The 14,276-nt window shown below is 44.1% G+C and overlaps 1 protein-coding gene across 2 annotated transcripts in view; it reads left to right on the forward strand.

Annotated features, from left to right (window-relative positions):
* The first annotated feature begins 1,281 nt into the window (after nucleotides 1-1,281).
* Nucleotides 1,282-14,276, forward strand: part of ccdc124 (coiled-coil domain containing 124) — a 25,429-nt gene continuing 12,434 nt past the window's right edge. The window contains exons 1-2 of one of the 2 annotated variants that reach the window (XM_048614111.1): nucleotides 1,282-1,399; nucleotides 13,554-13,726. In XM_048614111.1, the coding sequence (XP_048470068.1) occupies nucleotides 13,568-13,726 (159 nt within the window). In that variant the 5' untranslated portion in view covers nucleotides 1,282-1,399; nucleotides 13,554-13,567. Of the gene's footprint in view, nucleotides 1,400-9,391; nucleotides 9,517-13,553; nucleotides 13,727-14,276 lie in introns of those variants that run through there. The other variant, XM_048614112.1, reaches the window with a different exon arrangement.

Raw genomic sequence — 14,276 nt, forward strand, 5'->3', positions numbered from 1 at the left:
ACCAATCCTCCTGCATCTTATTGGAGTCCTCAGGCTGGTTACTGAGCTGCTGCAGGTTAGGGAAGTTGAAGTTAGGCTGGTTGATCTTCTCCAGGAAGGAGGTGAGGAGGCGTTTGTTGAGGTGGTCAGTTTGAGTGAGCTCCAACTCCCCATTTGGCCCATGCCTGCTCTCCCCTGGCTCTTGGGTTGAGTTTGGAAGGCCTGGCCTCTGCTCTTCCTCAGGACTCTTCCTTTGGCCCAAGTGCAGACTCGTTTGAAGGGCTACATTCTCCATCTGTTTGTGCCTCTTGGTATCATTGCTGCCGAGAGGCCTGGAACCGTCTGGTACATCAACCTTATTCATATCTTCCTCCATCGTCCTCCCTGACTCCAGCCAGGCCCCCGCCTGAGTAGCTGCCAATAAAGTTTGTTGGGGTTTGGGGGGGGGGGGGGAATACAGACGCCATGTTTGTGCGGGGCTCATCGACCGGAAGTGTCCGAATAGTACCCCTCAAAACAAAACTATCAGTTTTTATCGGTAAGAAAGGCAGAACTTTACTGTTGATATCAAGTGTCTGTATGTGGGCACATTTATCAGGGGGAAGATATTTGTTTAAAATAAGAATAAAAGCTCTCTGTGACCCTCAAACTGAAGTTAGGAGATAATTTAAATAAGAGGGGTTACATTTATGAGGGATACACTTTCCTGAGCTGTTAAAAAGCGATTTAGAGATAAATGCTGCTGAATAAAGAGGCAGTATTTTGCCCCTCAAAAACATGGCGATCACCGGCGGGGACGTGAACTACGTGCATTACCTCTCACAAAGATGGAAGAAAAGGCGGGTACCGCCGCCAGGGTAATCCGCCCCTTTCAAATATGGCTGCCATTTAAACAACATGACCACTTCTTTCGGTTCTGAGGAATGTCACTGGAGGGGAAACGTTAATTATGATTTATCTCCACAGATGCTGCCAGATCTGCTGAAATTTTCCAGAAATTTCTCTTTTTATCCTTCTCCAGAGACTTGCCTCTCATAAAGATGGAGGTAAAGGCGGATGACACTTCCAGTGCTATCTGCCCCTTACAAACATGGCTACCATTCGCACACGTTGTCACGTCCCATAATCACGTGCCCCTGACAAAGATGGCTGCAGGCATCTGGATTCAGTATGGGGGGGGCAAGGTCTTTGAGGACCCCAAATTGTCCGCCGCTTCTAGATCCACGCTTCAATCCTCAGGGAAGCTTCGGATATAAAACAGGCTATCGTCTCGAAATGTCTAGATACGCTCGAGAAAGAAAACGCTTTGTTTTAATGAGCTGTGCTGGTGCTCTCAGGCAGTAGGATAGATAGGGTCATGTCGTCATCAAGAAGCGCCAGTGACAAGGAGTCAGCTGCTGGAGAGAGGTGTCTTGAGTCAGTGAGTAATTCAACCTCTGAATAACTTCAGACTTTAGTCTTTAAACCTCAACGCTCTTGAACGTATTTGTTCTTTTGTCGTAAGGTTTGGTTGTGATGTGCCCCAGTCCGTAGTCCAGATTGTTGTCTTGGTTACCATGTGGGGCGAGCTGTTCCCTGGCTCCAGTTGCCATAGGAACTTTCAATCTGAACCCATTAATTTTTTTGTAAGATGCTAACTGTGGCCTCACCCAGTGAAGGGATTGAAGAGTCTACTGCACCACCCAACTCAACCCCACCATTTCTGACCTGCAGTGGATTCCCTACATTGGCTGCAATTTAAATTTACTAGCAATTTTTCATTGGGTAACCCTCCTGACTTTAAGTCAGACAGTTATGGGTTCAGCTCCAACTCTGGAGACCTGCCGTGTGTAATCAAGGCTGACACTGTCAGAGCAGTTCTGAGGGAGTGCTGTACTGTCAGAGCTACAGTTTTTTCAGATGAGATGTTAAACCATTTGTTTGTGAAAGATCCTGTGACTGTTTTGGAGAAGAACATGGGAGTTTTCCCTGATTTTCCTTGATCAACATCACTAAAACAGATTATCTGGTCATTTATTTCATTGCTTTTGTGTGAGCTTACTGCATGCAAATTATTTTACAAGTATGACCACACTTTGAATGGTACTTTGGCCGTAAGACTCTTAGTGTACAGAAATTGTGAAAATCACTACAAAAGTGCAAATCGTGTGCCCTCCTGTCTTAAAACCTTAAGTAATTCTGGGATTCCAGAGATGTTTTTTCAGCAGAGAGGTTCTACCTGAAAGTACTAAAATGAGAGCTTGTCTTGATTTTGTGTCTTTTGATGTAGAAAAGTTCTGAGGTGCTTCACAAAGACAGAATCTTAAAAATACACAAAGATGGGAATAGTTAAAAGGATGAACTGAACCTTAGAATGAGAATTATGAGGGTAGTTTCGATAACAGTTAATGTTGATGCTGGAGATAACAAGATTAATGAAGGACCAAGACAACAAGGTGCAGGGCTGGACGAACACAGCAGGCCAAGCAGCATCACAGGAGCAGAGAGGCTGACGTTTCGGTCCTAGACCCTTCATCAGAAAAGGGGGAGGGGAAGGGGGTTCCGAAATAAATAGGGAGAGAGTGGGAGGCGGATAGAAGAGGGATAGAGGAGAGGATAGGTGGAGAGGAAACAAACAGGTCGAAGAGGTGGGGATGGAGCCAGTAAAGGTGAGTGTAGGTAGGGAGTTAGGAAGGGGATAGGTCAGTCCAGGGAGGACGGACAGGTCAAGGGGGCGGGATGAGGTTGGTCAGTAGGAGATGGAGGTGCGGCTTGAGGTGGGAGGAGGGGATAGGTGGGAGGAAGAACAGGTTAGGGAGGCAGGGATGAGCTGGACTGGTTTTGGGATGCGGTAGGGGGAGGGGAGATTTTGAAACTTGTGAAATCCACATTGATACCATTGGGCTGCAGGGTTCCCAAGCGGAATATGAGTTGCTGTTCCTGCAATCTTCAGGTGGCATCGTTGTGGCACTGCAGGAGGCCCAGGATGGACATGTCGTCTGAGGAATGGGAGGGGGAGTTGAAATGGTTCGCGACTGGGAGGTGCAGTTGTTTATTGCGAACCGAGCGTAGGTGTTCTGCAAAGCGGTCCCCGAGCCTCCGCTTGGTTTCCCCGATGTAGAGGAAGCCACACCGGGTACAGCGGATGCAGTATACCACATTGGCAGATGTGCAGGTGAACATCTCCTTGATGTGGAAAGTCTTCTTGGGGCCTGGGATGGGGGTGAGGGAGTAGGTATGGGGGCAGGTGTAGCACTTCCTGCGGTTGCAGGGAAAAGTGCCGGGTGTGGTGGAGCTGGAGGGGAGTGTGGAGCGGACAAGGGAGTCACGGAGAGAGTTGTCCCTCCGGAAAGCAGATAAGGGTGGGGAGGGAAAGATGTCTTTGGTGGTGGGGTCGGATTGCAGATGGCGGAAGTGTCGGAGGATGATGCGTTGGATCCGGAGATTGGTGGGGTGGTATGTGAGGATGAGGGGGATTCTTTTTTCGTTCTTATTGCGTGGACGGGGTGTGAGGGATGAGGTGCGGGAGATGTGGGAGACACGGTTGAGGGCGTTCTCGACCACTGAGGGGGAGAAGTTACGGTCCTTGAAAAACCAGGACAACTGAGATGTACGGGAGTGGAATGCCTCATCCTGGGAGCAGATAGGGTTAGGGTTAGGGTGAAGGACCAAGTTGAGTATTTGTTATTTTAAAATTCATTTAATATAGGGAAATCTTCGAAGGAGCTGATCAGTTTATGAATTGGATTTTCATAATCAATTCATCAGCGGCATAACTTGGAGATGTGATAAAGGGATATCTGGGATTTTGGCCAACCATGGACCAATAGTCTCTCTCCTAAGTCATGAGATGCAAGGATTGAGGAAAAGGAATGGTTGAAAAGGAAATCATTTGAATTAGAATCAATTTAGCGTCAAAAATAGATATAGAAAAAGAAAGATAGAGAGAGATTTTATCTAGAGGAAAATAATTCTTGAAAAAATAATTTAAAGTTATTCAGGAGCAATTTCCTATTTGCCTGAGTTAAATTCCACAATTTCAATTGTTTCCTTTCTGCACCTCTGAGAATAAGTGATATGACTCTCGTTAGCAAGACCGTGAAGATATGAAATGTCAACCAGAAGTTTCTATTTTGGGGTTAATTCATTTTACTGTGCATGCCTGACAAGTTCTTGAAACTCTTGGGATGGTTGATAGCAAGATCTGCTTTCAGACAGTGGAAAGACATTAATCATTCAGGATTGTGCAGCAATTCACTAATTCTTGGTGCATTCATTTTATTCATTCACGGGATGATGGTGTCTCTGACTTGGCCAGTATTTATTGCCTATTCCAAATTGCAGTTGAGAAGGTGCTGGTGAGTGGCCTTCTTAAACCCTACAGTCAATGTGATATTGGTACAACCACATTGCTGTTAGAGAGGCAGTTGTGGGATTTTGACCCAGTGACAGTGAAGGAAGGGCAATATGGTTTCAACTCAGGAGACTGAGTGATTGGAAGGGAGCTTATAGGAGATGATGTTCCCGTGTATCTGCTGCCCTTGTCCTTCAACCCTAATGGCAGTAGAGATCGCAGATTTCAACAATGTTATGGAAAGAGCCTTAGTGTGTTGCTGCAGAGCATCTTGTAAATCATAATGCACAGCGGCTGCAGTGTATGTGGTGGGCAGAGTGAATGTTGAAGGTGGTGGATGTGGTGCCAGTAAAGTGAGCTGGATGGTGTCAAGCTTCTTGAATGTTGTTGCACCTGCATCCATCCAGGCAAGTGGGGAGTTATTCCATCACACTCCTGACTCGTGCCTTGTAGACAGTGGACATGCTTTGGAAAGTCAGGTGGTGAGTTACTCGCTACAGGATTCTTGGCCTCTGATCTACTCTTGTAGCCACAATAATTATATCTCTGGCCAATAGTAACCCCCAATGGTGGAGAATACAGTGATAGCAATATCATTGACTAAAAAGTTGGATTCTTTCTTGTTGGAGATGGTTAGTGCCTGTCATTTGTGTGACGTAATGCTACTTGCTGCATATCAGCCCAAGCTTGAATATTCTGCAGGTCATGATTTTCAGTATTTGAGGAGTTGCAAATCATAAGCAAACATCCCCACTTCTGAACTTATGATGGATGGAAGGTATTTGATAATACAACTGAAGATGATTGATTCTAGGCATTGCCCTGAGGAACTAAGGTGTCTTGTGGTGCAGTGGTAGTGTCCCCACTTCTGAGCCAGGAAGCCCAGGTTTAAGTCATATCTGCCCCAGAGGTGTCATAACATCTCTGAACAGATTGATTAGATGATATCTACCCTGAGGAACTCCTGCAGTGATAGCCTGGAGTTGACAGATCTCCAATAACCACCAGTGTCTTTCTTTGCCAAGTATGACTCCAACCAGTGAAGAGTTTTTCTCCTTGAATTACATTGACTGCAATTTTGCTCAGGCCCTTGATGTCAAACTCAATCAAATGTTGCTTCATCAAGGGCATTCACCCTCATTTTCACCCATTGAGTCCAACTCTTTTATGTATGGATCAAGTCTGTAAGAGATCAGGAACCAAGTGGCAGAACCCGACTGAGTGTCAGTGAATAGGTTATTTTTGAAAAAGTGCTGTTTGATAACACGGTCATCAACAAAATTCTTCGTTTTGCTGATGGCCAAGTCTAGATTGATGGGACTGGGTTGGATTTGACTTGCTTTTTGTGGGCAGGACATAGCTGGGCGATTTTCCATATTGTTGGGTAGATGCCAGTATTGTAAGTGTAACTTGGCTGGGGGTGCAGCTAATTCAGGACCACAAGTCTCTGGTATTATTGCTGGAATGTTGGTAGGGTCCGTAGTCTTTGCAGTATCCCAACGGCTTCAGAGATTTCTTGCCATCGTATGGAGTGAACTGAATTGGCTGAAGACTGGTACCTCTGGAGAAGGCCAAGATAAACAATCCACTTGGTACTCCTGGCTGAACATTGTTGCCAATGCTTAGCCTTATCTTTAGCAGTGATGTGCTGGGCCTCCCTTGTTGTCGAAGATGGGGATTTTTATGGAGTCTCTTCCTCCAGTGAGTTATTTCATTGTCCACCACTATTCATGACTGGATGTGGCAGGATTTCAGAGCTTAGATCTGATCTTTTGGGTGTGGAATTGCATAGCTCTGTCTATCACTTAGTTTTTGTTGCTTAGCTCACAAGTAATCCTGTGTTTCAGCTTCACCAGGTATGCCTGGTGCTGCTCCTGGCATGCCCTCCTGCACTCTCCATTGAACCAGGGTTGATCCCTTGTCTTGTGGTTAATGGCTGATTGAGGGATGTGCTGGACCATGAGGTGTAGATTGTGTAGGAGTACAATTCTACTGCTGACAGTTCTTAGCGCCCCATGGAAGTCCAGTCTTGAGTTGTTATGAAGCACTTTTGTCAGCTGACCACCGAAGGTGCTTCACAAGAATATTACCAGACAAAATTTGGCACCGAGTCACCTAAGCTATTCAGTCATATGATTAAAGCCTTGGACAAAGAGGTCAGTTTTAAGTAGTATCTTAAAGGATAAGAGAGCTTTAGGGAAGGAATTCCTGAACTTGGGTCTTAAAGGGATTTGCAAACAAGAACATGATCTTTACAACAAAGAAATTGTTTAACCAGGAGTGTGTGTAGGTCAGCGTGAACAGCAGTGATGGCTGATTGGGATATTATGTGAGGGAAGCATGTGGGCGTCAACACTTTGGATGAGCTGAAGTTTATGGAGGGTGGAATCTGGGAAACTGGACAGAAGAATGTTCTGCCATGGCTTAACGAGTTAAATAAAGATATGGATGAAAGTTTCAGCAGGAAATGTAGTGAGGTGAACGTAGTGCCAGACAATGTTAGAGGTTAAAAATAAGTGATTGCTGTAGTGATATCGGTATGTGCTCAGAATCTTATCTTGAAGGCAAACCTGACCCTGAAGTGTATGTTTCATGGGTGTTTAATGCAGTAATATCAGGGAATGCCACTGAATCCACCACTGACCCAGAGTTCGTTGGGAAATTAATGTTTGGAATGATCACCTATTCCAAGAAGCACTGACTTCCTCATAGAATAGAAGGCACTCGTTCTATCCTTTGAGCATGTTCTGCCTTTCAGTTAGATATTCGATGATCAGTATTTTATCTCCATCTACCCATGGTTCCTTATTTTTTTTTTAAACATAACAATTTAGTTTTTAATTATTTTAATAAGTAATTTGAGACAGCAGAGACGCATAAGGCAAACAAAATGAGGGACCCCATCTTCTGACCTACTTTACATGACTTTAATATAGTACTGAGAATGCTGTGTGGGTCTACAACAGTACAAATTGTATAAAATAATGGGCTTATCCTTACACTGATACAGGAAATGGCAACCATTGAGCGAGTTATGCTAGTTTGAATGATTGAAAACAATGAAATGAATAACTTATCTTGTAACAAATTTTTAAAAGCCACATTAGGAGCCAAACACAAACAGAATAAAAAAAAAAGTTTGCAAAAATGGATTTTTGGGGATTGGAAATCTGGCTTGGTCAAGTATTCCTACCATTGCAGACTATACTAATAACCATTTAATTTCATTCGTTCATATAAACTGGCCGTTTTTATTATTTATAATCAAATGTAATAAGATTAACCAGCAAGTGACAAATGACAAGTGCTGGAGAGAGTCGGCAGGTCTGGGGAGAGCAAAGAGGTTTACAAGGATGAACCAGTGACAAGAAACAGCAGTTCAAAAAACGGATTGGAGAAGGTGGTATTATTTTCCTTGGAGAGATAACTAAGAGGAGATTGGACAGAATATTTCAAAATGATAAGGGATCTGAACTGATGGGTAGGAACTATTCCCATTAACAAGGATCAAGAACAAGATGGGGACAGCTTTAACGTGTTTGCAAAAGAAGTAAATGCGAGTAAGTAAAAAAAACCTCTCTCAATGTATTTCGAGTCTGGAATGCACTGCCTGGAAGACTAGTGGAGACAAGTCTGAGGTATTCAAGATGGAATAGGATGATTATTTGAATGGACTATTGTGTGCAGCTTTGGTCTCCTTACAAGGATATCCTGGTTACAGAGGGAGTGCAACAAAGGTTTATCAGACTGTTTCCTTGGATGGTAGGACTGACCTATGAAGAGCGACTGGATCTGGATTCACTGGGGTTTAGAAGACTTGGAGGTGGAGATGTTGATTTCATACATCTATAAAATACCAATTAGACTGGATAGGTTGAATGCTGGAAGGGTATTCCCAACCAGGGAGTTTAAAACCCAGAATCAGGATACAGGATAGGCCATTTAGGATTGAGATGAGAAGAAATTTCTTAGAGAGTAGTGAGCCTGTGGAATTCTCTGTCACACAAAGTGGTTGAGGCCAAAACACAATGTTTTCCAGAAGGAGTTAAATATATCTCTTTGGGCCATAGTATTGAGTTGGATGATCAGCCATGATCATGTTCATAAAATCCCCACAGTGAGGAAACAGGCCCTTCGGCCCAACAAGTCCACACTGAACCTCAGTGCATCCCATCCCCCTATAACCCACCTAAGCTACACCTCCCTGAACACTATGGGACAATTTAGCATGGCCAATCCACCGAACCTGCACATCTTTGGACTGTGGGAGGAAACCGGAGCACCCGGAGGAAACCCACGCAGACTCCACACAGACAGACACCCGAGGCTGCTGGGGACAGGTCTGTCAATGTATTGTACTGGGGTACGGTACTGATGGGGACAGGTCTGTTGCTGGAGACGGAAATAATTTGTGGTAATGTGTTAAGATTTCATTGGCGTCCATGCTAAGTTTTGTCTGTTTACTTTGAAACGGCAGTTAGTAATTAATGGAGTCTGACTCCAGGCTGTATTGAGATGGTAGAAACACAATGGGCCAAATGGTCGTACTGTAAATTCCCCTGGTCCAGGGCCTACCCTCACAGGAGCAGGATCCAGTATGCAATTCTTCGTGTGAAAGGGGAATCTTAGTGCACTTGGTAAGCAAAAGAATGTAGGAGCTGACTGTGTTTTAAAAAGCCACAACCTCAAGGAATGTAGACAGTGCCAGTGGCAAACCTTTTGCCCCATAGCCAGTACTGGATGAATTTTGAATATGCTCTATATTTGAAAAGAAAATGAATAATCTTCAAAAAGGAATTGGATAAACACTTGAAAAGAGGAAAGTAATAGAGTTTGAGGGAAAGAGCAGGGAGTGGGATAACTCATTTAAAGAGCTAGTGCAGTCACAATGGGTTAAATGACCTCTTGTCCTGTAAAATATTATTTTATTCATCTGTTCCCATATTTTTCTTATGTTTGACAGTGTTTAATGCACATGCTTTGCACACTGGCGTAATGTTCCTTGAGGTTTGAGTCTTTGCTGTCTCAAGTGGCCCTGCCTTCTTTCAGTCCAGGTTTTGTCAAAATTGCAAAGTCATTCTGTGCTGTTTGACCTCCACCAGATCCTATTCTGTGTCACTGAACTTCCTGATTTGTGTCTGCGTTTATACTACTGTTGCATTCCTTCCACTTTACTCCCCTCTTCATCGTCTGTCTCAACCCTGGTGAGTGCTGGGTTCTGGCTGGGTTTATTGTGTGTCTGGGTGTTAAGTTTAAAGGGTTGAACGGCGACTTAATCAAGGTGTTTTAAAATGATAACAGAATTTGTTGGATAAAACAAAGAACTGCAGATGCTGAAGATCTAAAACAAAAAACCGAAATAGCTGGAGAAACTCAACAGGACTAGCAGCACCTGTGAGAAGAAGATAGTTAACTGGTTAATGAAGAGTAACTGGACTTGAAACGTTCACTCTGCTTTCTTCTTGTGGAATTGGATGGGGTAGATTAAGAATAACTACTTCCTCTAATAGGGGAATCCAGAATCTCAAAAACTTTGAAATGGAAGTGGGGGCTCTTCAGGAGAGAAATCAGGACGTGATTTTTTTCGCAGAGAAAGGCCTGTCAAATATTTTTCCCACAAAATGGCAGTTTTTTAAAAATGACACCAATAGAGTTTTGTTACATAAAGATATTTAGATATGTGGTACAAAGGTGTGTGGAATTGTAATGTAGATAAGCCATGACAGAAAGCTAGAACAGGCTAAAGGGGGTGAATGGCCTCCTATCTCTACACTTTTGTGGTTGCGTTTCAGGCTGCAGTAAGTCACATGACCAGGTTTTCGATGATCGTTCCATTAATATTTTACAGTGTTAAAGATGCCACGTGAGCACGCATTGTTGTTATCCTAAGTAGTAATTTCTTTGGAGGAATTAGCACTAGGGGACTCAGTTTTAAATCTAAGGGGTCTTTCATTTAAAATGGTGACGATGAGGTTTGTTTTTCTCTTGGAGCATTGAGAGTTTTCCCCAGAGAGCGATGGCGAATCATTAAATATTTTTAAGGGAAAGAAAGAGAGAGAGAGAGAGAGAGAGAGATTTGTGACTATCAAAGCAGTCGGAGGTTAAAGGGGGTAGGCAGGTGAGTTGAGGCTGCAGTCAGATCATCTGTGATTTTGTCAATTGATGGAGCAGCCTTGAGAACCAAATGACCTACTCCTGCTCCTAATATGTTTTATCAATAGTGTCATTTGGGTCAGACTTTGCATTTGGTTGACTATTAAGACTCCGATTAAATATTGAAGAATAGAGGGAGATCACCTGGAGTCTTGGTAACGTTTCTCCATTAATCAAAGTCACCAAAAGTGGCTGTTTAACTAGCTACTCATCTTGATGCTGATTGGATTACTCTCGATACAGGATGGCTGCATAACTGCAGTGATTGCACTTCATCTATTACAAATCTATGTAAAACATTTCTGGAAAATTGTGAATCGATGTGATGGAATGTATGTTTTATCAACAGTGGGTTTTCTGGATTTGAAGGTAGAATCCAAATGTCTTGCAGTGCAGAAAGAGACTGTTTTCACCATCCTGTCTTTGCCAGCTCTTTGAAAAAGCTATCTAGTTGAGCCTTGTGGCCCAACCTTTACCCCATACGCCTGCAAATCGGTCCTGTTCAGGTACAAATTCAACATCATTTTCAAGGGTTCCTGCTGGACCATGATTTCTCCAGGGTTTATCTAGTGCATTCCAAATATGAGCTGACCTCTGGTTTGGGGTAAGTCTTTCCCAATTTCCTCATTGACAGCCAATCCACTTGCTGTATCAAAACCTCTCATGCTTTTGAGCATGTCTACTAAATCTCCAGTTGAACTTCACTGCTGTGAGGAAAATAATTACAGCAAGGTCCCTCATGGCAGACTGGTACAAAAGGTGAAGTCACAGGGCATCGGGGTAAGCTGGCAAGATGGATACGGAGCAGGATTAGTCATTAGAAGACAGAGGGTAGCGTTGGGAGGATGCTTTTCAGAATGGAGGGCTGTGACTAGTGGTGCTCCACAGGGATCAGTGCTGGGACCTCTGTTGTTCATGGTCTACATAAGTGATTTGGAGGAAAATGTAGTTGGTTTAATTAGTAAGTTTGTGGACGATACAAAAATTGGTGGAGTTGAGGATTGTCAGAGAATATAGCAAGATAAAAATGAGTTGGAGGCATGGGCAGAAAAATGGCAGATGGCATTCAATCTGGACAGATGTGAGGTGATGCATTTTGGAAGGGCAAGTGCGGGTGAAAATTATACAGTAAATGGCAGGACCCTTTGGAGTATTGATATGCTGAGGGATCTGGGTGTGTAGGTCCACAAATCACTGAAGGTGGCAGCGCAGGTAGATAAGGTAGTAAAATAGGCCTTTGGCATGCCTGCCTTCATTGGAAGGGGCATTGAGTATAATGATAGGCAAGGTATTGCTACTGATTTTATAGGATTTTAGTTTGGCTACACTTGGCATATTGTGTACAGTTCTGGTCACCACACTACCAGAAGGATGTGGATGATTTGGAGAGGGTACAGAAAAGGTTTACCAGGATGTTGCCTGGTATGGGGGATTTTAGCTAGGAAGAAAGGTTGGATAGACTGCGTTTGTTTTCACTGCAATGCAGGAGGTTGAGGGGTGAACTGGTAGAAGTTTGCGGTTGTGAATGGCATGGATTGATTGGAAAGTATGAGGCTTTTTCTCAAGGTGGAGGGGTCAATTACTAAGGGACACAAGTTACAGGTGCGAGGGGAGTTTAAAAGAGATGTGCGAGGCAGGTTTTTCACATAAACAGTGGCTATGAGCTGCCAGCAGAGGTGGTGGAAGCAGACAGAATAGTAGCATTCAAGAAACACCTGGACGAATACATGAATAGGAATGGAATAAAGGGATATGGATCCTGTAAGTGAAGACCGTTTTAGTAGGGAAGGGCAAAATGTGTCAGTGCAGGCTTGGAGGGCTGAAGGGCCTGTACCTGTATTGTTTTGTTCTTTGTTCTTTCTTCAGTCTCTCCAGGTCACTGAAGTTCCTCATTCCTGGTAACACTGTAGTGAAACCCGTCTGCAACATCTGAGACTTTGACATCCATTCAAATGTTTCATAGAATAGAATCCTTACAGTGTGGAAGCAGGCCATTCAGCCCATCAAGTCCATACTGATCCTCCAAAGGGCATCCCAACCAGACTCTCCTGCCCCATCCTATCGCCGTAACCCTGCATTTCCCATGGCTAATCCACCTAACCTGCACATCCCTAGACACTACGGGTAATTTAGCATGGCCAATCCACCTAACCTGCGTATCTTTGGACTGTGGGATGAGATCAGAGCACCTGGGCAAAACCCACACAGACACAGGGAGAATGTGCAAACTCCACAGAGAATTGTGCAAGGGTGGAACCGAACCTGGGTCCCTGGCACTGTGAGGCAGCAATGCTAACCATTAAGTCACCATGCTGCCCATCACATTACACAACATTAACTTAATCTATTCCCTCACTTGAGCTAATCTCTATGGTTTTGTTTTATATGGGTGTTGCATTATAGGAAATCTATTTCCAATGTATTTCTATTAAGTCATTCCACAACTGGAGCACAGCATTCAATGTTGACACTTCAGTGCTGTACTGAGGGAGGTACCAGCCTTCAGATGAGACCGTTAAATCTGAGTCTCTGTCTACCGTCTCAGCTGGAAGTAAAAGATCTCTATTTTGAAGGCGAGCAGGGAATTTCTTCCTGTAATAAATGCAAAATACTGTGGATGCTGGAAATCTGAAACAAAAACAGAACATGCTGGAGAAACTCAGTGAGTCTAGCAGCATCTATAGAGGCAGAAACAGAGTTAACGTTTCGAGTTGGAATGCATTCTTCCCTGTGTTGTGGCTGGTACTAATCCTTCATTCAGACTCCGCCAATCCGACTATTTGATTTATTATCAAGTGGGCTGCCTTTGGGAGCTTGCTTTGCTCATTGATTTATGATTCCTACACGGCAATGGTAACTACCATTCAAAAGCACTTCATTGACTCTAAACTGCTTTGAGGTTTCTGGTGGTCAAGGAAAACAGTATAAAAGTCTTTTTATCAGATTGTTACTGATTCAGTCTGACCGTATTGGTCAGTTGTTGTGGGACTGTGTGCCAGTGTCTGACTGTCCTCCATAACTCAGGGTCAACTCCACTTTCTCCCCTTCCCCAGTGTTTCTCTGAAATCTGTGTCCTTTCTTCTGGCAGGTGGCAGCGGAGGGATGCCCAAGAAGTTTCAGGGAGAAAACAGTAAATCAGCAGCTGCCAGGGCTCGGAAAGCAGAGCAGAAGGCAGCAGCAGACGCTAAGCGACAACAGGAGCTCGAAGACGCCTACTGGAAAGATGATGACAAACATGTGGCGAGGAAGGAGCAGCGGAAGGTGTGTTACTTCTTCATCTCAGAACTCTTGACGCGTTCTCATGTTGTGTCATTGTTCCAGGCTGAGCCCCACACTGAGTAAGAGCCCAGCTTGCAGTGTGTGTGCTTAGTTGATTGATTTCACCATCTGTGCTATTACTCCCCTCCCACACTCTCAGGACAGGGACAGCATAGGGTTAGATACGGAGTAGAGCTCTCTCTACTCTCTTACTCTGAAAATAATGATGTCTCTACACTGTCCCCATCAGACACTCCCAGCACAGGGATAGGATGGGGTTAGATACAGAGTAAAGCTCTCTCTACACTGTCCCCATCAGACGCTCCCAGGACAGGGACAGCACAGAGACAGATATAGAATAAAGCTCCCTCTGCTCTTTTAAATGGAAAGTAGATGTTCCTTGACACTGCCTCCAACAAACACTCCCAGAACGGGGATAGCATGGGGTTAGGAACAAAAACAAAGTTGCTGGAAAAGCTCAGCAGGTCTGGCAGCATCTGTGGAGGAGAAAACAGAGTTAACGTTTCGGGTCCGGTGACCCTTCCTCAGAACT

Source organism: Rhincodon typus, chromosome 29 (genome assembly GCF_021869965.1).
Source record: "Rhincodon typus isolate 14 chromosome 29, sRhiTyp1.1, whole genome shotgun sequence".
Lineage (NCBI taxonomy): Eukaryota > Metazoa > Chordata > Chondrichthyes > Orectolobiformes > Rhincodontidae > Rhincodon > Rhincodon typus.